This window comes from Lepidochelys kempii, chromosome 1, assembly GCF_965140285.1.
Source record: "Lepidochelys kempii isolate rLepKem1 chromosome 1, rLepKem1.hap1, whole genome shotgun sequence".
NCBI lineage: Eukaryota > Metazoa > Chordata > Testudines > Cheloniidae > Lepidochelys > Lepidochelys kempii.
The window spans coordinates 243181927-243205918 of NC_136380.1; the positions used below are offsets into that span (position 1 = coordinate 243181927).

Genomic DNA, 23992 nt, shown 5'->3' on the forward strand with positions numbered 1-23992 from the left:
GCTCTCAGAAAATGGATTGAATAGAAGAAAAAGTTAAAACTAATTTTAAAGATGTTTTGAGAACTTCCTGCCACAAAGGTAAAATAACCATCAAGAAGAGCAGTTACAGCATGTGGCGTATGTATTAACAGATTGCATATTTTGTGCTAAAGATGCTGCCATGATCAACCCACAAAGTGTTGAGCCCAGAAGGTATGACAGCAGCTAATTTTTTAATCTTGTCAGACTCCAGAACGGGGGTTTTCCCTCCTTCAGTGAAACAAGGAAAGAATACAAAATATCTCTGAATTTACCAACCAGCAGCATACTCTGCTCCCATCCCTCAACTATATAGGCCTCCTCACAGCTAATTTTATTGATCTCTGAAAGAAAGCAAACTGCAACAAAAAGGAGTCCAGGACAGCATCAAGAAGCAACAACCTTCTAGTTCCGAGTGGTTTCTTCAGCATCATGGGGAAGATGAAATTTGTAAAAGCATTGCCAAGGGATTAGATTTAAAATGTTTATAATGATTTTAATGTTGAAATGCTATTGTAATAAGATAGTAACAGTTTCTCCTGTTAATCAAGATTATTTAAAATTAATGATTGGTTTATGTATCCCTAGTTAGGAAACAAGCTGGCCTTAGTAAACAGAGGTAAGTAGTGGGATTTAAATTTAGAACGTAAGATTCTTAATATTCATTTTTTTCCCTGTCTCAAGACAGCTCCCTGAATAGCTTCGTTCATGAAACTGAATTTAAATAATTTCTTTAGTTTCATAGGACCTAATTAGGACTACTTACCATTGCCTATTTATAAACGGTTCAGTCTATCCACGCTATACCAAACAGGATTTACCAACCCTCCTTCACCCATCTATATGTGGTTTTAGTTATCTATGATACACTGAGGCCATGTCTACACTATGGGGACTACAGCAGCATACCTATGGCACCACAGCTATGCCTACATAACTCCACAGCGTAGACACAGGCTACTGTGATGGAAGGGATTTCTCACATCACTCTAGGGACACAACCTCCCTGAGTAATGGGGGCTAGGTCAACAGAAGCATTCTTCCGTTGACCTAGCTGCATCTACACTAGGGGTTAGGTCAACATAATCACAGAATTCAGGGGTGTAGGTTTTTCACATCCCTGAGCGGCACAGCTATCTCAGCCTAAGTTTTACGTGTAGACCACTTAATCCTTAGACAGGATTAACTATCAATTTGGGGAAAAAATATACTTTGGTCTTAACTCACCAAAAGAAGACTGACCCAACTGAAATGGGCCCACTTTCAAAGGTATAGTCTCTATTAAGAGCTCACCAGACACACAGAAGGGATTGCAGCTGAAGTAATTATTATTGCTTGTCTGTTTCGTTTTTCTCTTTTCCTTTAATAAAATAAACAGATGATCGTCATTGTTTTGCTTGTTTTTAAACTGTAGGGTCTCCTAAGGAATGGCAAACAGTGGGAAACACTTCCCTGAATTGGTATTAAGAGGCAACTATTAACATCTGGCTTACCTTTTCTTGTTTCTCTCAATTATAAATTTTACTAATTTGGGGAATAAGATTACTTGGTGCTCAAAAACCAGAAAATACCCATTCTACTCCACAATATGAACAATCTCTTAAAAACTGAACTGTCTATACTTGATGTTTATTTATAGTAGAGCCATAGAAGATACATGAAACCAAAAGACTGGCAACATCAGATTTTTCAAGTCCAAAGATATTACTCTTAGGATAAAACAGACATTTGCTGTGTGAATTACACTGGTTTGATCTCAACTGCTTTAAGGAGTTAATTTAGAAAAATATTAATCTGATCTGGAAGTTACTGGATATATGATTTTGCAGCGCTCATCAATAAAGGCTGTTACCAAGGTTTATGAGAACGACATTCATTATTTGCATTGGCATTAGGACATTATGTAAATTACAAACTGAAGTTATGCCTTGCAACTTCCATATGGCTGAATATTTAGCATTATGAATTTATCAGAAAATTGTGTGGCTTGGTGGGAGAAACTAATTATGTTACAGAAGTACAACAAGAACTTACAGGAGGAGCTGTACTCATTCTGGTGATTCCAGTAACAAAAACAATTTAATTACTTATTTCTATTAGCACTGAGAGAGCCAAGCTGCCTTTTCTTCTGGCTCACCCCATTGGAAGCATTATCTTCCAACTGCAGGGCCAAATACTGTCCTCACTTACACCTTTGCAGCCACAGTGAAGATATCCTGCTCACACTTGTGCAGTTCTGTTATGAAGACAGAAGGGCTGCACAGCTCATGAACAAAATTTTTGGAACATGCGTGCCTAAAATTAGCCTCCTACCTCAAAGCAGCCTGATTTTCAAAGGTGTTGGACACCTGAAACTCCCATTAAGTGCAAAGAAACCTGGATTACTCAGCACTCTGAAAATCAGGCCACTTCTTTAAAGTTGCTTTAATATAGGTTTAGGAATCTTGCTTTAGGCACTTAATTAGTAAATTTTAGCCCAAGTTTTTAATAATTCAGTAGTCTCCCTATGACTATTTATGTAGCACAATCCAAAGCCCCTTCTTGTTTTGTTTTCCCTCATGTAGGTCATATAGGTCATATCCCATCTACAGATTTATGCTCTTTTGTACAGGGAAGCACCTTATCTGGTATATGAGGTTTTTAGCACAGCTTTGGCTGCTGTAAAGTAATTTTTCGTAGTACTGCACAGGTGTAATTTAGGGCAAAATTGGTCCACGCAATCTAGTAGTTGTGGTACATGAGCCAAAAAGAGCTCAAGGTGAATCTTTGACATCTGGCTGAGTTTACAGGCCAGGCACCGATAAGACATTTTGACTTGTAACATGGGCACACTTGGAGTCATTAAAAGCAGTCTTATAAAGATCTGTGTGTTACAGTTGCTTTTCAGAAAAGAATCAACTCAAAGAAGTGACTGGCCCTTTTCCTCCCCATCACATCTTCAGGGAGTAGCTTTCCCTCTGAGCTTTTGTAAGGGCACATATCTTGACTGGGCCATGGGGCACCACCACAACAAAAACAATGAAGGGGTCTAGTAAAGAGTAGAAAACAAAGAGGAAGACATAACCATGTACCTCCTATGTGCTCTACAGAGTATTTTATAATCTAATGGTAGGCCTAAGGAGTCAATTTTACTCTCCATTCAGTGAGCTACTCAAAAACCACTACCACGCAGGACTGGATTTGAAAACCCTGAACAGTCAGCGGAATCAGTCAACTTAAATAGCCTTAAAAACGGCTTAAACCATTTCTTTGCCTGGCCACTTACACCATCCACAGCTATTTTTAAGAAGCGTTTTACAACCAGGTTTAACACTTCTGACGGTCTAAAGTTAACGCAGCCAAACCTTGTTAGTCAAACTCATTTTAAACATGATTCACACTATTAGTTTCACTACCAAGGTGTAGCACAGGGACAAGTCTTCATTTTCACTACCCAGAATTTACTTAACTAGTATGATCCATGTTTAGGCAATGTTCATCTATCCAGAGAAAAATGGGCCACTGTTAGAGGAACTAGGACATTAAGTTGGAACTGACAATACCAAACGCAAACCAAGGAGCTATGCTGCTCCCCACCAGCCAGGGAAATGGCCCACTTTTCATTGCTGTCCCTACTTTCATGGTCCTTCTCCACCCAGCTGTTATAGCACCAAGGACCTACGACTCTACACCAGAACAAAGCCCCTGGTCTTCTATGCATACAGTACTCTTCTATTAGTGGATCCTAGAGCATGAACTCTCAGGTCTGTAAACCAGATTTTATTTTATTTCAAGTTGGTGACGAACATTTCAACAGGCTGTCTATAAAATGTAATCAAGTCTTACACAATCAGCCCTTGGTCTCCCACATGGAATACTGAAGCCTTCCAAACTCGTAAGGCCACTTCAGAGATGAAAACACTGACTAACTTAATGAAACCTGGAGTACACAAAATGGACATGTGATGACAAATACCTAAAACACTTAGCTGAGGGCATATGAATTTTCAAGGTGAACAACAACGCAGGAAGCTCAAGGACAGAGTGTCCTTCGACAAGTAACTGAATCCTCTAAGCAGCTGCAAGTTCTCTTTCACAAACACAGTCTGCTACCACTCTCAGTAATACTTGGAGTTCAGATTTTGCAAAGACTTCAACAGAAGATATAAAAAGCTGGCATGCCTGCAATTCTAGCTCCAGGAGTCCTGTTCCCTTCTGAAGTAGCATGTGGGTTACTCTACTTGTTGCACTGAACCAGGTTGCACAAATACAAATTTATTGGGAGGTGAGTGGGAAAGAAAGTTATTTTTCCTGATCTTTATACCTTTGCAAGGTCACTCCAGCTTCTGCACAGCTCTCATGTTTGTAGTTGAAGGAAAATCAGTGCACACTTCTTAAAAGGTGGCTAATTTTCCTATAACTTCTGTGCAACAGGATCACAAATTAGTGTCTTAGGTACTTCTGCTCCTGCTTCTTCCACCCTTAATTCTTACTGCCTATATAGCACAATGCAACAACAGAAGTTAATTTCATCCCAGTCTTTCTTTCCATCTCTAATTTAAAGTGATTAAATGAATTTTAGTTTGCATTAAGCTGACTTTTTCTTGGTCAAGAACAAAAGCGCCAAGTGCCATCCAAGTTGTTTCACTTGTGTCTCTCTCTCTACCAAAGCAGCTCAGTAATGACACACAGCATTCCTATTCCAGTTCCAGACCTTCCCAAACAGAAATTGGGAATGGTGTCATCTGTACAGAATTGTGTGAAAGCTGTATGTCATGGCAGAGTGTCCACTAGAGACGAGGATGGGACCAAACTAATTTCACTTTTCAAAAAGTGCCCAAATGTAACGCACGCTAACACGGATTTCTCCACCCCTCAACCAACCTCGCCCCGAGAGGGCATTCCTCCACAACATTGCAAAAAAACTCAACCTAAGTCTCCACAGCAACAGCAGCTGGTGCACAGCCCATGCCTTAGTGGGAACAGAATAATTTCTAGAATTTCTTCAGAAGGATATACACGCACTTACCTAGATCTTGGAGGATAGCTCGTCTTCCTCAATTATTCAGCACAGTTAACTATAGCACAATCTACTTTAAAGGAACTGTGACTCTGCACCCCATATTCTTCACAGTGATATTGTGATATAATTATGACATCATAATGTATTTTATGCAAGACAAGTCATGTGAGATGTCATTGGAAAGATTATGATTTGCTGAATATGATTATTCTGTTTGTATGCATGTACCATTTTTGTATCTGAAGTTATGAATATTGACTATATATCTATTTCAAATTTAGTTACACAGGTTACACGAGACAAGATGTTTTCAGTCTAGATAGTGAGTGGGGAAGGGCCTACTCAGGGCAATGAGTCATTAGGAAAAAAACAATAGGCCTTAAGAGAAGCTTATCTCCCACCTGGGGAACCTTCCTGAGAACACTACAGATGGCCTCCAAGTAATGGCTGCTATGACTCTTCAAAGACCTGTGATGTGACTGCATGTCTCTAGACTCCATCTTGGGATGTCCGTGTTTTTCCACAGACTGGTCTGGGAACTAAGCTTTGAAACAAAGGGTTCCTACCATATGCAAAAGCTATAATGCGGGGAGTGACATCTGGTGTTCTTCACTCCCCACCCAAGAGGGCTCTTGGAAACATCTGAGGAAAAAAGACTGAACTGGGGGAAGTGCTGGACCCAGGCTAAAGGGATTTTTAGCCTGTGAAAGAAACACCTGGGATTCCAAGCTGTAAAGTGCAGCTTGCCCCTAAAGAATCTACAGCCTGCTTGTATCATCTCTTCGGGTGAGAATCTGCTATTCATACCCTATTTAGGATATTAAGTTTAGTTTGCATTTTTTGTTTATTTGCTAAGTAATCTGCTTTGATCTGCTTGCTATCACTTATAGTCACTTAAAATCTATCTTTTGTAGTTAATAAACTTGTTTTTGCTTTATCTAAAATCAGTGTGGGAATCATAACTCAGGGGCAAAAGGCTGTTGATATTCCTCTCCACATTGAGGGAGGAGGCAAATTTTATGAGCTTATACTGTACAGTCCCCTATGCAGCGCAAGACAGTATAATTTTGGGATTATACTCCAGAGGGGTTGCATGCCTCGGAGCTGGGTATAGCTTTCCCATGAAGGGGCTGGTCATAGAGCTTGCTTGTAACTGCAGTTGGGTGTCCCCCTACCTGTATGTATGCTGGTGAAAGTGCAGGCTGGATGGCTCCGTGGCTTGTCACGGCAGTACAGTGTGAGCGGGAGCCCAGGCTGGTGGGCCAGGGGCTCAGTGGTACCCCAGTTCCAGGCTGCACCTTGCAGGGGAACCCATCACAGGAACTTCTGTATGTTCTCAGCCAGGACTTTTTAGGGCTTGGAAGAAATAGTTTTGAGGGTGAAATGAATGTCACGTTAGCAACTAGCTTTAGGCCCACAAGAGGCAGACATGTGTCCAGTTTGTTTTCCTCAAATACTATATGAAAAAACTTTGAGGAAAAGCAAAAGCAAAGAAGGTTAGCAGTAGTTCAGTAGTTTAGTGATATTCTGGCACAACATCTTGACTATCAAACTTCCTTAGAGACCATCCCTGTCAGAAACTGGGTTCAGTTAAATCAATCTTGCATATAGTATAGGAGATAAATGAGAGGCAAGCAAAGGCCCAAAATAGTGATTGAGAGCGGATATGGAGATTTAGCTCCAGGGATGCCACATCTGGGAGGCAAAAAAACCCTAAACAAAAACAGGAGAACCACACTGCTGAAATAATTTCTTGTTTAAAGTTCATAAAGGGTCTACCCAGGTCTGATACATTTCAACGTGTGAAATTCTTTCATTACATGACAACTGCGGGTCTGGCAAAGCAGATGGTCTTTAAAAATTAAACATAGCCACTAGTTCAGAAGTCTGGCATAGAAGAATTACTGACAGAGCAGCTACACAAGCAGAGCATGTGTTTTCTTCTTGGCATTCTTAGATACTCCTTTAGGAGTGAGATCTAATTAAACCAAGGAGAAGCAAAACCAGAAAGATATGCTGGAAGAGCAAACTAAGCATGCTTGCTGTCCACTCAGTAGCACACGGTAACTGAGAAACTAACAGTAGCCTGGGTACAACTTGGGCTGGTGTTCAAGTTTTCATCTAATACTCTCGCTTGTCCAAGCGGGTTACAGACAAAACCCCATATGAAGTGATTTTGTCCACTGGGTCAGAGGTATATTCTCACTTACCAGCTAATTTGCTTTCGGTGCTTGGTTTGGCTCTTCCTCCTCACTTGCTCTGACATGTTGAGCAATTAAGGATTTGCCCATCTTGAGGGCTCCCCCCCTCCACTTTTCCAGAGTGATGCTTGCCAATTGCCCGCTCTATCTCCTTAACAATGCTTGAACTTGGAAAGCCTGGTAGGATGAGAGTCCATGGCTCTGTTTCAACTGAGCCACAGAAAGCAGGTTACCCAGCAAACGAGAACATGCCTTGCTGTAGATCAGTCCGACAGCATACACATACTAGATTCTGGAAAGCACTATCTAACTGAAAACCCAGAGTAGGGAAGGAGAACAAAAGATTCCAGGCTCAACTTTAAGAGGGAGCTTGAGAGCAAAGGAGCAGGGGAAGGAGGAATAGAAACCTCCAAACCCTTCAGCTGCTCCCCATGAAGAAAGCTTCTCGGGGAAGCCCTGCTCTAAATATCCTGCAAGCAAGGGCTGGGTCCACAACCACCTGCATAATTTGTGCATGGAGAGAGTGAGAGCACAGGGAACACCAGGTTACAGCTCTACAAAGCTTGTTTATTGCCATCTCCCCTCTCCAGCCCAGATGATGGTGGGGGGAGGGATAGCTCAGTGGTTTGAGCATTGGCCTGCTAAACCCAGGGTTGTGAGTTCAATCCTTGAGGGGGCCATTTAGGGATCTGGGGCAAACATTGGAGACTGGTCCTGCTTTGAGCAGGGGGTTGGATTAGATGACCTCCTGAGGTCCCTTCCAACTCTGATATTCTATGATTCATGGCTCTGGCAGACTGAGCTTTAATTGATACTGGCCAGCGAAATTCTGAGGGTTTGTAGGCCTTCTAGAGTCTGCATCTGATTAAACTAAATTATCCATGATTAAGTCTACATTTGTCAGACATCACAGAATCTGTGACTTCCAGAGACCTCCCGTGACGTTTTCTGCTTCAGCCCCTGGGACTGCAGGACTGGAGTTGGCAGCCAGCGGGGCCCTGACAGGGTTCCAGCAACAAGCAACAGCCTCCTCAGGTGGCCTTCCTCAGGGTTGCAGGGACTGGGGAGAGAGAACCACGCAGCTCCCAGCTACCATGGTGGCAGGGGAAACCATGGACCTGCAGCAGCAAGTCAGACAGATCATGGCTTCTGTGAATTTTTTGTTTATTGCCCGTGACCTGTCGGTGACTTTTACTAAAAATAACCATGACAAAAGCTTAGCCTTATCCATAATGAATCTGGCTGCCTGAGGTCTTTCTTTGAACCCTGAAAAAGAGAAAGGAAATGACTGTCCATTCCCCTGAATATTTCTGATCTAAGTACAGAGGAGGTCTGCTCTTGAAATCCAGTGGGTAGCAGCAGGCTTTTCCCTTCATGTTCTAGATTGGGACCAAAACTCCCAAGGAAATATCGTGGTTAGCTGAAATGGGGACAGGCTTTCCTGTAAAAGCTAGGACAGATGCACAGAAGCACCCTGTCATTACAGAAGATTAAAGATGGAGGAAGACCGGAAAGAGCAGAGAGCTCTCCCATGCTCCTGGTTGAGTTGATTGCTATTCAAAAACTACCTTGTGGATAAAAGAACCACAAATCAGAGATGAGGTTCAAAGGGAGGTTCACAAAATTGAGGAAAACCTCTTCCAACTAATTAGAGGCAATATAGAGCTAGCTAGAGGGCAAAGTTATGCCACTCAAAGTATAACTAGCATAAGAGGTCCCCTACTGATAAGGCCTTAAAAAGTTTAGCACAAAGACTTAAATCCTAAAAGAGCTAAGAGCTGGCTATTGACCGAAAATTTCGGTAGGATACTCAAGATAGGCCAGAATCCCAACTTAGGCAGGAAATCCTCACACAAGTTTAAAAAAAAAAACCCTCCAATATAAAGCAACAGAGGCATTTTTCATGGGTACAGCATCGTTTGGGCCACCCAAATGCAAATCCCAAACTCCTGCAGCAGTGTTCTGTTATGAACCAGGTAGAGACCTAGGGCACCTGGTTTGGCTATGGAAAATCTTGATGTAAGGGGGGAGAAACTCTTAGGTATTGGGTGAGCATTAGCAGGTCTGCCTACCAACTCCACCTTCACCAGGTAATTAGGATTAAAGAAATTTCCATCTTAGGTAGACATACCCATGCCAGCTCGATCGGAGCTAGCAAAAACAGAAGCCTCAAACTGCAGTGCAGATATACCCTTAGAGCATTAATGTAAGTGACAGAGGAGGAATGTGAAGCCCAGTGGAAATTCCAAGGAATAGTAAATGCATCCCATGTCAGTGCTGCAGTGTCTGGGACTGCAGCGTTTGGGTATCCACTGATAAGAGAGTACTTGGTATTGAATTTCTTGGTGGTTCGGTCTACAACAGGAATTCCGCATTTTCGGGGATTTGCTGCAGTACTTGTTTTGGTAATCACTCTTGGAAATGTCTTAGATAAACATAAGCAGTCTGCTGTACAGTTAGTGTCAGAAAACATGTAGGGCCTTACTGACTATTGCCTCCACCCAAGAGAGCAAAAAGGTCAGGGCTCCCTTAGCAAGACAGTACAAAAAAGAAACCCAGGTGGTTCATAACCACAACTACAGCCACAGTTTTGCATTTAACACATACGTTCCCTATATTAGCCCGTACACTTTGAGGGTGTTTATGTGCAGCCATCTCCCTTAGGAAGCAGGTCATCCTGCACTGAGCAGGTCATCCAGGAGATCTTCTCACCCACAGGCTCACATCCAAGGCATTGTGTATTCTGGCTAGGACCTAAGGGAATGCAGTAAAGGTACTTTTTCCCCCCTCCCCACTTTACTACAAGACCAAGCAAATCAAACAACTCTGGTATCTCCTGCATTGCTTAATTGGCACAGTCTTGTGAGTGTCTCCAAATAAACCAATCCTTCAAAAAAGGACACCAAACCCTCTTGGCGGGGGGAGGAGAAGGAGGGAGGGTTACTGCTATATGACATACATTAACACTTGCTGGCCACATGACAGGCCAGATGGAAAAAAGACAAATTGGAAGTGCCCTCATAAATCTTAGGTACTTCAGGTGAGAAGGAGCAATTGAAATGATATAGATCAAAAAGATACTGCACATTATTTCCTAGTCAATTTTGTCTTCTCACTATCCACCTGTTAAGATTGTGAGGCATTAGGAACATGGACTGTATTGGTGTTCCATCCAAAGCTAAGCACTTCATTCACAAATCGTCACCCCTAAAGCCATTCCACAAGGTTAACAAGAAAACATATGGAAACTTCTTGGGTTCCCACCAGTAGATAATGAAATCATCTGTTGGCAAACAAGGTTCTCTACTTCCAACTGGAAGTTAATTTTTTTTCAAAAATCAGTCAAGAAACAGACCGACAAGTTATAGATGCCAGAAATTCCAATTCTGAGGGTTACTATCACCACCTCATTCTTCTTTTTCTGAATATTTAGCTCTGAAGACTGATTACTTATCCAGCATGCTGCAAGACAGCAGTATCATCATCCTCATTAGGAGACCTTCAACTATTTCACAACATTATATTTAAAAAAAGCCACCACTGACAGATTTAATTGGAGGTCCTATCATTCCCAACTACTCAAAATTACACTCTTGATTTGGTGCCAAGCCAGGTGGCTCAGACTATTCAAATATCACCATCTGAATGTCTAGGGAAAACAAAAACCTCCCTAGCTTGGTCCAGTGACTTTTTACAAGCACTCCATTCGGCATCTTTTTTTCACTTCATTCTGTGAGCTACTTACCTGCTGATAATGTAAAAGATTTCCAGTGGGTAACTATGAAAAGTGGCTGAACAGCAAAGTAGCCAAAGGCAATTTAGGATGCAGTAAAGTATTAACTTACAATGACTCAAAAATAAACATATGAGGATCTGCATTGGCAGTCAGTTAATCCAGAGTTTCCTAGATTTGTGACCCAAGTTTGTTTATTCCATAGACTGAAGTTTCAAACTACTCTTCCAAGGCAAGCACAAAATTGTAATGGGTCAGAAAATATCCTGTGATATTGGAGTGAGTTTTACTTTGATATAGTGCCTTGTTATGTAGTTTTACCTGAATGTAGGATATCAACAGACTGTGTATTAAAGATCTGATTCTAATAACATATTAAGTCCTGTAAGTGATTTTCCTTTGAGCACTGTTCACACACTTCTAGCATTTCCGTAGGTTGGGCTAAGCAAAGTAACTTCTACATTTTCACCTAAAGATGTGTCAGCTTGCCTTTTTTACTTCTTGCACAGTATGAAGCTATCCAGCTTCCTTTGTTAGCAGTAGCACCAGCTCTCGAATCAGCAGGGAGGTATGGGAGACTTACGCTGGTCACTCGACGGTAGATCTGCGCAGCATTTTGGCACTCAGAATAAGGATATTCAGACGTGGCCATCTCAAGCATACACATCCCAAAAGCATATACATCAACGGATTCATCGTATTTCTCCTCATACATCTCGGGTGCCATGAACTCTGGGGTACCTTAAATTAAAAGAACGATTCAGACTCTAAATGTCTCAAAGCGAGCAGAGGCTGCTGGCGTTACTCACCGCAGGAGGAAGTGGATGGGCAGACCTGTAAGAGAAGACAAAGTGGAGGCAAAAAGAAGAGGGAGGAAACCCTTAGTCACTCTGTTGCATCAATGTACCCCACGGGTGTCCCACTGCAAGGCCTTTGTAAGAAATGAGATGAAAGGGTCCATATTTTGACTGCTTTCCACATATGTTACTCAACATAAGGGCAGAAATGGGAAACTTTGGCTACAATAAAAATTGGATCAGGAGATGAAGATCAAATTGAAGACATATGGAGAAAAAAAGTAAAAGACTAGCAAGACTGCAAACCAAATACTAGGTAAAGTTAGACACTTACCTTTCCTCCCTGTAAGAAAGGAGGCAATGAGGCTTGTTTCCACATACCTATCCGCCCTCTGCTGCAAAAAAGTAGTACTGGTAAGAGCCCACAGCTAGTCTCTGACCTGTAACACTCCATTTACTTTTTGAAGTGGAACTGTTCAGAAAAGGCCTTGCAATGAAAAACCCAGTCACTACAGACATAGAGCTTCATAAGGAATGAATAAAAGTAATTTTCTGCAAAGGCCACTCACCAGAGCCCTTTTCTTCACATACTTACCTTCTCACCTGCAGTATATTTTATAGGCCTACTGCAGATACAGGCAATAGTGAGGAACATCCTACAGGCAAAAAAATACTTAGAAATACAGAGAGATTGAGTTACAGGCACAGAGCGTGAGATTCAACAAGTCCCAGTGTAAATAGTTTGCAGAAGATGCACTGCCCCCTAACCCTCAATCACAGCACACTCTCCACAAGTGAAGAGATAGCACTGTATGATCAGGGCTCCTCCAAGTCAGAGATGCAAGAATTTAAGCAGTGAATTATTTCCTGCAAACTAACCAGATTTAAGACTGTTTGAAGATCAGTCAACCTAGCTTCCCTAATCCTTCCCCAAAACCCATAATCCGGAAGTCAATTATATCCAATTAGCCATAGGCTAACAATTGTTAGCAAGAACACAAAGTGATATGATTGAAGCTCTAAGCAGAAAACTAACATGGTATGGGCATGTTTTGTAAGGAAATTTTATATATTGCCATTGTATATTTTTCCACTTCTATCAATGTTTAAATACTACCCTGGTCAGGAAGCAGGAAACATTTTAATAGTGACAGCATGCAAAACATCTGCAAACTTATGTCAACAGTGTATTCAGGAGAACAGGTATAGGACCATTCAGCAATATAAGTTTGCTGTATTTTAATAAACTATATTGACACTAAATCAGTGTTAGCAGCACATTGAAAAGGACCACCTTGCTCCCTTGTTAGTCTGAATATAATGCAGACTATAAGAACAAAAGTTGATAAAACCAATTTTCCTGGATAATCCAATGGTGTCAGTTTCAAACTAGCTCAAACTAAAATAGGGTACTCTACAATGTTAGATTGACAACCTAGCAGATTTGGGTATGTGGCTAGATGCTAAAATAGGTATCAAGATATATTATTGATAGAAAGGGAGAGGTATGTCACCAAAACTACTTTGTGTGCACCCATCAAACAAACTGGCAATAAATACAATTTCAGATTTAAATCAGTTTAATACCCCATAATCCAGCTACAGTGGTTTTATCAACAGTGTTCAACTAAGCCCTGGGGGGCAACATAATAAGCCTATATTCCCAAAATGCTTCCACAGATTGTAACCAAATACTAGGAGCACAGATACCAAAACCCTGCAACAAAAGATATTTAATCAGTACAGCAGAATGAGCCCCACAACTCAGAAGCAAAACCAGTATCACTTTTCTGAGCTCAGATCAGGTACTTTAAGAAGAGTACTTGAGTGAAATTTCTGCTGGGAGGGTCAAGTTTCCAAGTAAGTAGACTGGGTCTACCAGCCTCCAAAAACAATATAGGCTTACCTATCACACTCTTGGCAAAGGAAGCTCGTTTCAGGGTTGCCAGACCCAGGTCTCCTATCTTGACTGATCCAGTGGGGCCAGTGATGAAAATGTTGTCACATTTTAGGTCCCGGTGGATAATGGGAGGAGTGCGTGTGTGCAGAAACTGCAAGCCCTTCAATATCTGACGGCACCAACTTCTTAGTACTTTGATTTTCATCACTTTAAACCTTTTCAAATACCTGAGAAAAAGAACAGAGTAAAAAAGGGAACATATATTTCAGGTTCATTTGCTATGTTTTCACCATTAATTCTATTAACATATAAAAACAACTAATGTACAGAACTGAATCTAGTAATCTAGAGAGTATACTACAATTTATACGTGGCCTACTTATTACATTGAATGGTCCACTTTCAGTGTACTGAATGCTCTGGAACAGTACCATTCCATGACAGAGTGTCAGCGCTCCCTATTGGCTGCAGAGCTATAAGCTATGGAAGCAGCAAGCAGGTTTTTGGAGATAGGCAGGACAGGAATGGTGACTCTCTGGCTCTGCAGATCCACTGATCATTCCCCTCCTTGGCAAGGGTGGACAGCAACAGTTGTGACTCAAATAGATTTCATGCTGTCTTTTAGACAGCTACATTAGTTTGGTCCTGCTGACAGGCAGGACTGCAGTTCTTTAAAACTTTCAGAAGAGGAAAGACACTAGTTAGATTTCAAGAATTCATAAATAGCTAGTTCTGTCCTCTACCAAATCTCAGCTTTGCCTTCTACTTTAAGTCTGCCTACACGCCCCAATGTGACCAGAGTCTTTAAGCAAGTTGCCAAGCTAACCTCCATATAAAGTACATATTTTTAGTGAGCCTAAGAGCTGGCTTAGCCTATCTAGTTACTTTACATTTTGCTGTTTAAATTTGTTTACTACCCAGGAGGTAACTGCTGAATGTTCTGATGGATAAAATGGAACTCCAATTCTATAGTTGTAAAAATTGCTGATTTGACACAATATGACTTCAAATGCAGATAGCTGAAGGTTTCACTTTTTTTTATTCAGGTTCTAAAACCCTTTATTTCCAATTATTCCTTATTAAAATTGATATCTTCCATGCTGCACCACTGGCTCAGCAAAGCTATTCTCCCCCGCCCCCTGCCCACCATTCATTTTTCCTCTAATGTAGTGTTTAAGTAGCTAGTTCTGACCACTATCTTATATAAATATGCCTTTTCCTGGACACAGCAGAGGAAAAGAACACTGGAGAATGTCAAATTCTGAATGAATAGAAGTTTTGTTGGGCAGTGAGTGACAGCTATTAAGTCACCACAGCAACCACTCAGCTATTGAAATATTAATCCAAGCAACTCAGCCAGGGACCTAGGGTACAGTTCAAACTTGCCTCAACTTGACTAATCAAGTTAGCTGCTCTCAAAGGTCTCTCAAGAGATGTAGGAAAGGATTTGATCACTTAAAACCCAACTGAAAACACCATCTGGACTCATTACAGAACACTGGAAAGATGGAGGGACCTTTTAGTCCCAAGGATGCACTCTACTGAGTGGACAGTACAAATTCAACAAATCCAAACCACCTTTCAGAGAAGACATGGCACAGTCTCAAGTTTCTTGACACTCTATTGCTGGTCTCTGACATGGGTTTCAAAAAGGTCTAAATACAAGAGTCAGGCCAGAGATGGAACTTTTGTTTCCAGGCTTGTTAACAGGCTTCATCTGTGTCCACTTCTATACAGGTTTTTATACCAACCTCATCACCATTGTCTCTGAACACCAACAAGTAGTGCATTAAGTAATATGACTAACATCTGTCATGCATGGGTTGGTGTTCTCATCTTCTCCCTAGGAGGAGAATTGTGTATGCAGTGTAAGGTTTTCTTAGTTTTAAAAACGTACACGTGGCTGTGTGTTTAGAGAAAGAAAGGTTGAAGAAATGTGCTTTGCACATGCAGAGGAAGGTGGTGACATTTGTGATGGTTCCTAGTTTATTCCAGTCTTGGACCAATCCTTGAGAAAGCTGTCTCCTGCACCACTCCAAGACAGTTGTCCTAATTCCTAAGACCAGCACCGAGGTCAGTACTATGTGATGCTACAAGACTGGGATTATCATGTTTACCCCAGACCACCAATGTGAGTGCTGGTTTCTGTGTATACACTTCATTAGAAGAACTGGTCTTGATTAAATCATTTGGACCAGTGCTTGCATAAGCTCAGACATTAATTCCCATTACTACAATTCCTCTGGTTCAAAGAAAGTCCTTGAAATCAAGCTCCTAGTGATAATCCTGCTGTAAAACAGCTCTGTAAAAGCAATCAGGAGCCACATCCAGAGGGAAATCAGAGCACAATTTAATGAGAGAACAAGGGCAGAAAGAAAGCAAGTCCAGGAAGAAAGAATGAAAGAGGCTCTGGTTCATATCAGCTACCACTCATGATTTTGGCCAAAATACTTTTTGCTACTGACACAGTCATTCATCTCTTTAATGCCTGTTCCAAGGGTCAAATGGTAGTTGCACTCTAGTTCAGCTTTTGGGATCTCCAATTACATTCTTGATTCTCAAATATGCTGGTCTATTGCCAGCTCCTCACTCCTAAAGGAACTGGGCTCATATCATCCTGCATCCCTGCAAGATTGATGTAAGGTTTCCAAAAACACTGTCATAAGTTACCAATCACGTCACTTTTAAACCTCACACAGACAACATTTTAAAAGGAAAAAGAAAACGTTACTCTAGTCCATTTCTAATGGAGACAATGCATCTTAAAACATTAGTTACCAGGCAAATACCTGCTATCCTAACAGTAATTACATTGTTTCGGACATCAGCAGCAAATCCGAACAAATGGAAAGTCAGATTTGCAAACTGTGCATTGTTAAGTATTCGTTTAAAAGACTACCTGCAAGGGGGGGGGGGAAATGGTCTTAATCCCTTTATGGTGTATGAAGGACCTGAAAAGGTTATTTTCTCCTCACTGCTTGATTTTTATACTAGAAAGTCAGATAGTCTAGCCTGGAAAAATGACGACTGTAGAAACTAGAGAACTATCACCACAAGAGATGAATGAAAGCTGAACAACTGAAAGGAGAAGGGATTTTAGTCAGACTGTTTAGAACTTGGTTTGTTTTTGTTGGCACTATCATTCCTGGAAAACGGTCATATTTGTAAAAACTGGGCATCCTCTCCTTCAACTAAAGTGTGAGTCTGCTACACTGAGACTCCCTCAACAAGGCCAAAATGGACATTCCCAATATTTTGAAAGTAAAACCCAAGCAGAAAAAGCCACACAACTGTATTAGACCTTTTCACAGAATACTGCACCCCATATTCTTCAGTGATATTATAATATAATTATGACAATCAATGTATTTTATGCAAGATAAATCATGTGAGGTATCATTGAAAAGGTTATGATTTACTGAATATGATTATCCTATTTGTATCATGGAACTTTTTGAATCTGAAGTTCGGAGTATTAGGCATATTTTGTTTAGTTGCTAGGTAAGCTCCTTTGATCTGTTTACTATCCCTTATAATCACCTAAAAATCTATTTTTTGTAGTTAATAAACTTGTTTTTGCTTTGTCTAAAACCAGTGTGTGGGAGTCGTAACTCGGGGCAGAAAGCTGTTGTGTATTCCTCTTCACATTGAGGAAGGGGGAAAATTTAATGAGCTTACACTGTATAGTTCCCTGTGCAGCGCAAGACCGTATAATTTTGGGTTTACACTCCAAAGGGGATGCGTTCCTGAGTAGCTGGGAAGTTCCCTAGCTGGAGTCTTCCCATGCAGGGAAGATCACAGCGTCTGCATGTAACTGCAGCTGGGTGTGTCCCTACTTGTATGTGGTCTGGGCAGCTTGTCACAGCAGTACAATGTAAAGGGAGCCCAGGCTGGTGGGTCAGGGGGGCTCAGTGATACCCCAGTTCCAGGTGGCACCCTGGGGGGAACCCGTCACAGTCATTTTTTATTTTTAACAGTTAAATTTTGTTTAAAGAGAACCAGCAGGAAGTCTCGTCTTTGACATAAAAGTGCAATCCTTCCTCTGAGCTACGTGAGCCCCATTCAGTTAACGGAGAAAGAGAACACCATTTCTAAACATAGTTTTGAAAACTGAATATCTTTGTCTTATAAATGGCTCAGCCAACTCAACACTGCATCTCTCTTTTAAAAAAACAGCAATGAACATTTCATTGGCTTTAAGAAGCAGTTCTTAGATGAACATTAGTTTTTAAAAAGCCACATTAAGTATCCTGACCTGTTAGATAATTTAAATTAAACCTAAAATAGTTTTAAACCTGAATTATATTTATGCTCTTTACACTTCTCTAATCTTTCACAATGAAAATAGACCAGATAATTTAGTTTTGTTTGCAGCCCATTTGAATGCATGTGAACACTGCAGGTCTTATTTAATAAACTACTTATTTAGAATTTATTTAGTAAAACTATTTCTTTAGAATGTTATAGGCTTGCTTTACAAAACAAAACTAACAGACAAATTTGACCGTCCCTTTCAAATTCTGCCAAAGATATGGAAATATGTTTTATTTTAGTTACAGACAACCCTGACGTTCATTAGGACTTGGACAGGCAGATTCCTTAGCAGGATTAGGGCCTAAAAAGTAACATGAAATTAAAGCCATAAGAGTCTACAAACACAGTTATTCTCTTGCTGTATTAGAAACTTTAAGGAAAAAAAAATCAAAATAGGTTGTGATGACCGCTTCCCAATCCCTCTCAAAAAAGCCAGAGTACAGCCCTACAATAAAGCAGACTTTCCCACATTCAGATAAAGGAAATGAGCAGAAGGCTATGAAGTCCACTAGGCAACTTGCTATAGCAATTTAATGTGGAAGACACTCAGACACTACCGTCATGGGTAGCAGCATAAAGTTGTGAGACTGGTAAGTCTCCCTCATGGCTAGGGACCTACCAATTTCATGACTGTGAAAAACATGTCAAGGACTGCAAATAAGCCCTTCCCATCAAATCTGATCTTCCCGAAATCAGCCGGCCTGGGGAGGCACAGGACTTGTCCTTCCCCTGCACAGCTGTTATCGGAGGAAGACCAGACCCACCTCCACAGGCAGTGCAGAAGTGAGGATGTACCACCCTCACTTCTGCGTTGCAGCAGCCCCAGAGCTGGACTCCGGGCTTCCACCCTCTGTGGCTCTTGCTGTGGGTCAGGTCGCCGGGTGGGGGGCTTCTGCCCCCCGCAGCTCCTGCAAGTGCTCAGGGCACTGGGCTCAGGACACCCAGGCTGAGGCCTGCTGCAGCCCCAGGCTACTGCTTCTCCCACACACCCCTGCAGCTCCTGCCAGGGCTACAGACCTGCCAGGGCTCAGGGCTGCCACCCCCAGCAGCTCCAGCCCCCACAGCTCCTGCCCAGCTCAGGGCCGTCTCCACCACCAAGGCTTGGGATGCCCAAACTTCAGGGTTGCTGCCACCACCGCCCGCCCCGTCACAGCTCCTGCCCAGGCTCAGGGCGCTGGAGATCCGGGGCTTCCACTCCCTCCCCACATGCCTTGTGCCCAGGCTCCAGCTGGGACTCAGGGCTTCCACACCTGCAGCTCCTGCCCAAGCTCAGGGACCTGTGCTGTGAGCTGCCATGCCCCACAGCTCCACCCCATCCCCCCTCCACCGCTCCTGCCCAGATTTGGGGTTGCTGCCACCCCCATGGCGCCAGCTGGGACTTGAGGTGCTCAGGCTGAGGGCTGCTACCCCACCACGGTTTCTGCCCGGCTCCAGGCTTCTGCCCCTCCTGCTGGCTCCTGCCAGAGCTTGGGGTTTCAGCCCCCATGGCTCCACTCAGAGCACCTGAGCTTCGGGCTTCAGCCCCTGCAGCTCTTGCTGGGGTTTGGAGCTTCCACCCCATGGCTCCTGCCAGGGCTGGGCACCCATTTTTCAAATTGTCTGGGGCCCCTGGGCACAGGCCCCATGTGTTAATCCACCACTAGCCCTGACTAGCAATTAGGATCCCTGGTTAGGGTGCTCCCAGCAGCAATGGGGAGATCAGGCCTACCTCCACCTCCGGGAGCCTCTTCCAGCTCCAGGAAACTTCGCAGCGGCTGCTTTCACAACTGGGCTCTGAAGCATGAATTTGGTAAGGCCCTACTCATGGAGTTTAGCTAAATGACAGTCCAAACCAAAAGGGTCATCAGGATTACCCCCCGGCCCTCCGGCCGCAGGAGCCCTGAGCCTCCCTCCCCAGCCCAGAGGAGCTCTGGGCTGGCCGAAGCCCCGAGCCCCTTCAACCCCCACACCTGACCAGAAGAGCCCCAGGCCAGCTGCAGCCCAGTGCCCCCCCAAGCAGAGGAGCCCCGGCACAACTGGCCAAAGCAGAGGAGCCCCAGCATGACTGGCCAAAGCCCTGAGCCGAGTCTCCCCTGCCCGGAGGAGCCCTAGCCGAGCTGGCTGAAGCCCTGAGCTGAGCTGAGCCAAGCCTCCCATGCCTGGAGGAGCCTGGGGCTGGCTGCAGCGGTGCCTCCCCTCCCCAGACCCAACCTGCCCACTAGCCAGGGGAAAAGCATCTGCATAAGATGTTTTTGATATGCCCCATGCAGGTTTCAAGGCTGCTGAGGAGGCGGTATGTGCCTCCTCAGCCGCTCCAGAACCTGCATAGGGCATAATAAAGCAAAAACTTCACCACCAAACCCCACAACCAGGGGTCCAGTGGCCACAGCAGCACCAGGAGAGGCAGCGCCTCCCCTGGCTTATTGTACCTGCCACCCATGAATTGAGGTAAGCCAGGACTGAGTTATCTTCCCATTAGGCAATGCGGAAGCTCAGTCCATTTAAGTTTCCAAATCTGATCCAGTAAAATGATGATTAAGATGTTTCACCTAAAAGTTTTCTATTCCTTCTGTCCAGAGAGTCAACTATGTGAATGAACTTTTAGAGGAAAGCAGTTACACAGCCTGGGGCACATGGTGCGGTGGCAGATAGGCTCCCACTTCAGGAACTAGTGTGCTTGTCCTGTTGTACTGTCCTGGGCTCAGACTCATCTGATCCCCAGTGGGAACAGAAGGTTAATGGGAAGACTCATGGGCTGGAGAGATTCTGGGGCAGAAAACTGTTGTCAAACCCGAACAAATGATGAAAGGATGTGTAACCACCCAGAAGGGAGATCTGGTTTCAAAAACGTGTAAGATACAAAATAGAGAGGCAGAAATATTGGCATCACTAGCAATCAGCATAGCCTACCAACTAGGATGTGTGTAACCTGGAACAAGACAAACAAGAACGGTTCAGACTTATACAGTGTAAAAAAATTTGTTACCTTTTCTTGCGTCTGCAGATTGGAAAGATGTTAATTGACCCATTCAGCATAATGGATTATGTCTGCAACCTAAATTATCTTTAAGTGTCATTGTTAACTATTTACTTGTTTTAGTATAAACATCCAGTCCTTTCCTGCCTCTCACAATTCCTCAAGTGCCAAAACCCTTCCATCCATCTGAAAAAACTTCCAACAACTCAACCTAACACTAAAACTTTATTCCCAAATGCCAATTGCAAAAACAAATAGAATGCACCAAATTCTCTCCTAACACACTTGAAACATGGGTGCATATCCAGAGCTTTATGTCAAGACTTCAACTGTATTTCTCACAAGAAAGGCTCTGCAGAGCCATTCATTTATTAGAGACACCACTTTAATATAATACTGAATTAAGTTTAAGTATTTTAGGAGTTTTTTTAATTAAAAATGCAAATATTTATGTACTAACAATGGATTGTATGTAATTCCATGAGGGAGACCACAACCTTCCAGGAACTAAGAACAGCAGGAGATAGTTAAGCAAATTCACTCAGGTTGTATCACCTCCTCCGAGCTACCACCTGGAAAGAGTCTCGCATATAGATTAATCGAACTAGATTATCCAGGGATCAACAGAAAGAAGGGACTTTCAGTTAAATAGCCTGAGTTAAAAAGGACTCTCAGCCTTCCCTCTGATCCAGCAGACAGATAGAACCTAGGGAGCCCCAATCCTTAGGGAAGGTTGGAAGGTCTTTGGCCCACTGCAACCCCATTAGCAGAGTCGTCCCTAGCCATTTTGGTGCCCTACGCAGCCCCACCGTAGGGGAGGGTGGGCAGCTGGCCCCAGGCCTTCCTGGGGGGCAGGAGCAGGTTGTGGGGCAGGGGAGGAAAAGTGCCCCCCCCAGCACGGGACAGCTGAGCAGTTTGGGGCCGGGTTGCTCCACTTCCTGCCACCCGGTGAGTGGAGGGCAGGCCCGACCCCACACTCACAGGGCGGCAGGAAGTGGACCGACCCGGCCCCAGCCCATTCCACTCTGCTTTGCTCCCTTGGCTCCTAGCCTTGGCGGGGGGGGGAACCAGCCCTCAGCACTCACCCATGGCATGACTGGAAGCCAGCGGAGTGGAGCGAGCTGGGGCCAGATCGCTCCACTTCCTGCTGCCTGGTGAACACAGGGTAGGCCACACCCCTGCCGCAGTCCTCAGAGGAAGGGGTGGAGTGGGGGGAGGGGCCATGGGGAAGAGCTGGAGCAGGGGCTGGAGCAGCACGCAGATGCGTACTTGGCATATGGGTAAGGACGGCCCTGCCCATAAGACTTAGGTGTGTGTGTTTGAGCTGAAGATGTGATCAACTTGTGTCCAAATGAAAAACTGGGGGGGAGAGGCAGGATTTGAAGGACTAATCACCACCCTGGGCCCTTCTTGGAGTGAGGGGGTGATGTCTGGTAAGCTTATTAACATGTGTAGATTCTTTTACTGTTTTTGAAGTGTTTTCGCTGTAATGCTTTTACCTTGAGAAAAAATGTGATTGTTCATAAAAGCAGTTTCGTAATTTAAAACTCTGGGCATGTATACTATGTACCACCTTGGAGCAGAGAAGCAAAGCACTCTTATACTGGGGAATGAGACAGCGAAGGTAGGGAAGTGTTCAGCCTGGAAATAGCACAGTCCAGAGGGGGAGAAAGCCATGTCTCCACCCATGAAAAGGGACAGTTTAGGGGCCGGGAGCAGGTGCCCTTGCTGTACCACAGCAGGGAAATACAGGTGCAACTGCCCTGAACTGTGACAACCACCTCAAATCTTTCCAACAGGCCAACAACTAGTCTACATTAAGGATCTATAACAATAAACCTAGAGCATAGCCTTGTTTGAAGGCTGAACCACCAGAGGTGGGGGGGGAGGAGAGAAGAGAGACGGGGGTAGATGAGAGAGACAACCCTTTCCTGAACAGTTCCTTGGCATGGCACAGGTAGAAAAGCATTCATGATTGTAACATTTCAGAGAAACAGATGCAGCACAAGGGATAAGCACTTCCCCTACGAACATAATCTAGAATTCTCATTGAAAAAAGGTATTTTTCCTGCTCTGTGTTGATTTGTGGCCATCAGTAAACCTCACAAAAACAAGCACGTCAGGGTATTTTGACTGAATGGATTATGAACTTGTTTACACAGACTGTTTCCAGCTCTATTTATTCACTAGAATTCAAGTCCTGTTAAAGACTTAAAAGGACAATTAAATGAATTATTTAATCTCTTCTTCATTACCCACTCACCCCCCCCCCAAAAAAAGCCACACACACACCACAATTTTAAAGATTTCCAGTTCCAAATGGGCAAAAACTGTGCACATGTTCAATGAACACCCAATTATGTCTAGCCTAAACCGAGGGAAGTTGCAAAGCTGCACTGAAGTATAATGTCCTCTGTAAGCTTGTAGTCACCACTAGAGGGCTTCCTTGCAACTCAATTTCCTAATGCTCACTTCAGCTCAGGCTTAAAACAGATTTACAGTTTCACAGAGAGCTCAATTACAGTCTGGAAGTTCAGACACTTACTTTCAGAAATGACTTTAGAAATTCCCCATAAATTTTTCATTAAATAAAAAGCTTTTCAAATAACTTTTCTTACTTCTAGGCATTATTTGTATTGCGGTAGCACCCAGAGACCCCAATCAAATATCAGGGCCTGACTATGCTAGGCACTGTACAAAAGAAGCAGTCCCTGCCCCAAATTACTGCTCAAGTTCAATGCTATTAGCCCCATAATTAGAGTAATGGGCCATCCTTTGAGGTAGTGAGATTGATAAATTGTCTCAAACTACTTTCTAGTATACACAGGCAGAAAAAATTGTTTTTATTGTCTTGTTTTTAATTTCAAGGATTGAGGATACAAGCAGTGATCATATTAGTCTCTCTGTATCTCCCCCACCCCCAGCTTACACAGAGCTCTTCTACAGGGCTAGGAAACTCAAAGAGTTCTGTTCAAGCTCAAAAGTTTGTCTTTCGCCAACAGAAGTTGGTCCAATAAAAGATATTACCTCACCCACCTTGTCTCTAATATCCTGGGACAAAGATGGCTGTA

At 43.2% G+C, this 23992-nt stretch overlaps 1 protein-coding gene across 11 annotated transcripts in view; it reads right to left on the minus strand.

The window, feature by feature from the left end:
• Positions 1–23992, minus strand: part of WNK1 (WNK lysine deficient protein kinase 1) — a 170987-nt gene that overhangs the window by 86833 nt on the left and 60162 nt on the right. For all 11 annotated transcript variants that reach the window (XM_073320462.2, XM_073320396.2, XM_073320403.2 and 8 more), the window contains exons 3-4: positions 13658–13878; positions 11538–11695 (exon numbers count right to left, since the gene is read on the minus strand). In XM_073320462.2, coding sequence (XP_073176563.1) covers positions 11538–11695; positions 13658–13878 — 379 coding nt within the window. The remainder of the gene's footprint in view (positions 1–11537; positions 11696–13657; positions 13879–23992) is intronic.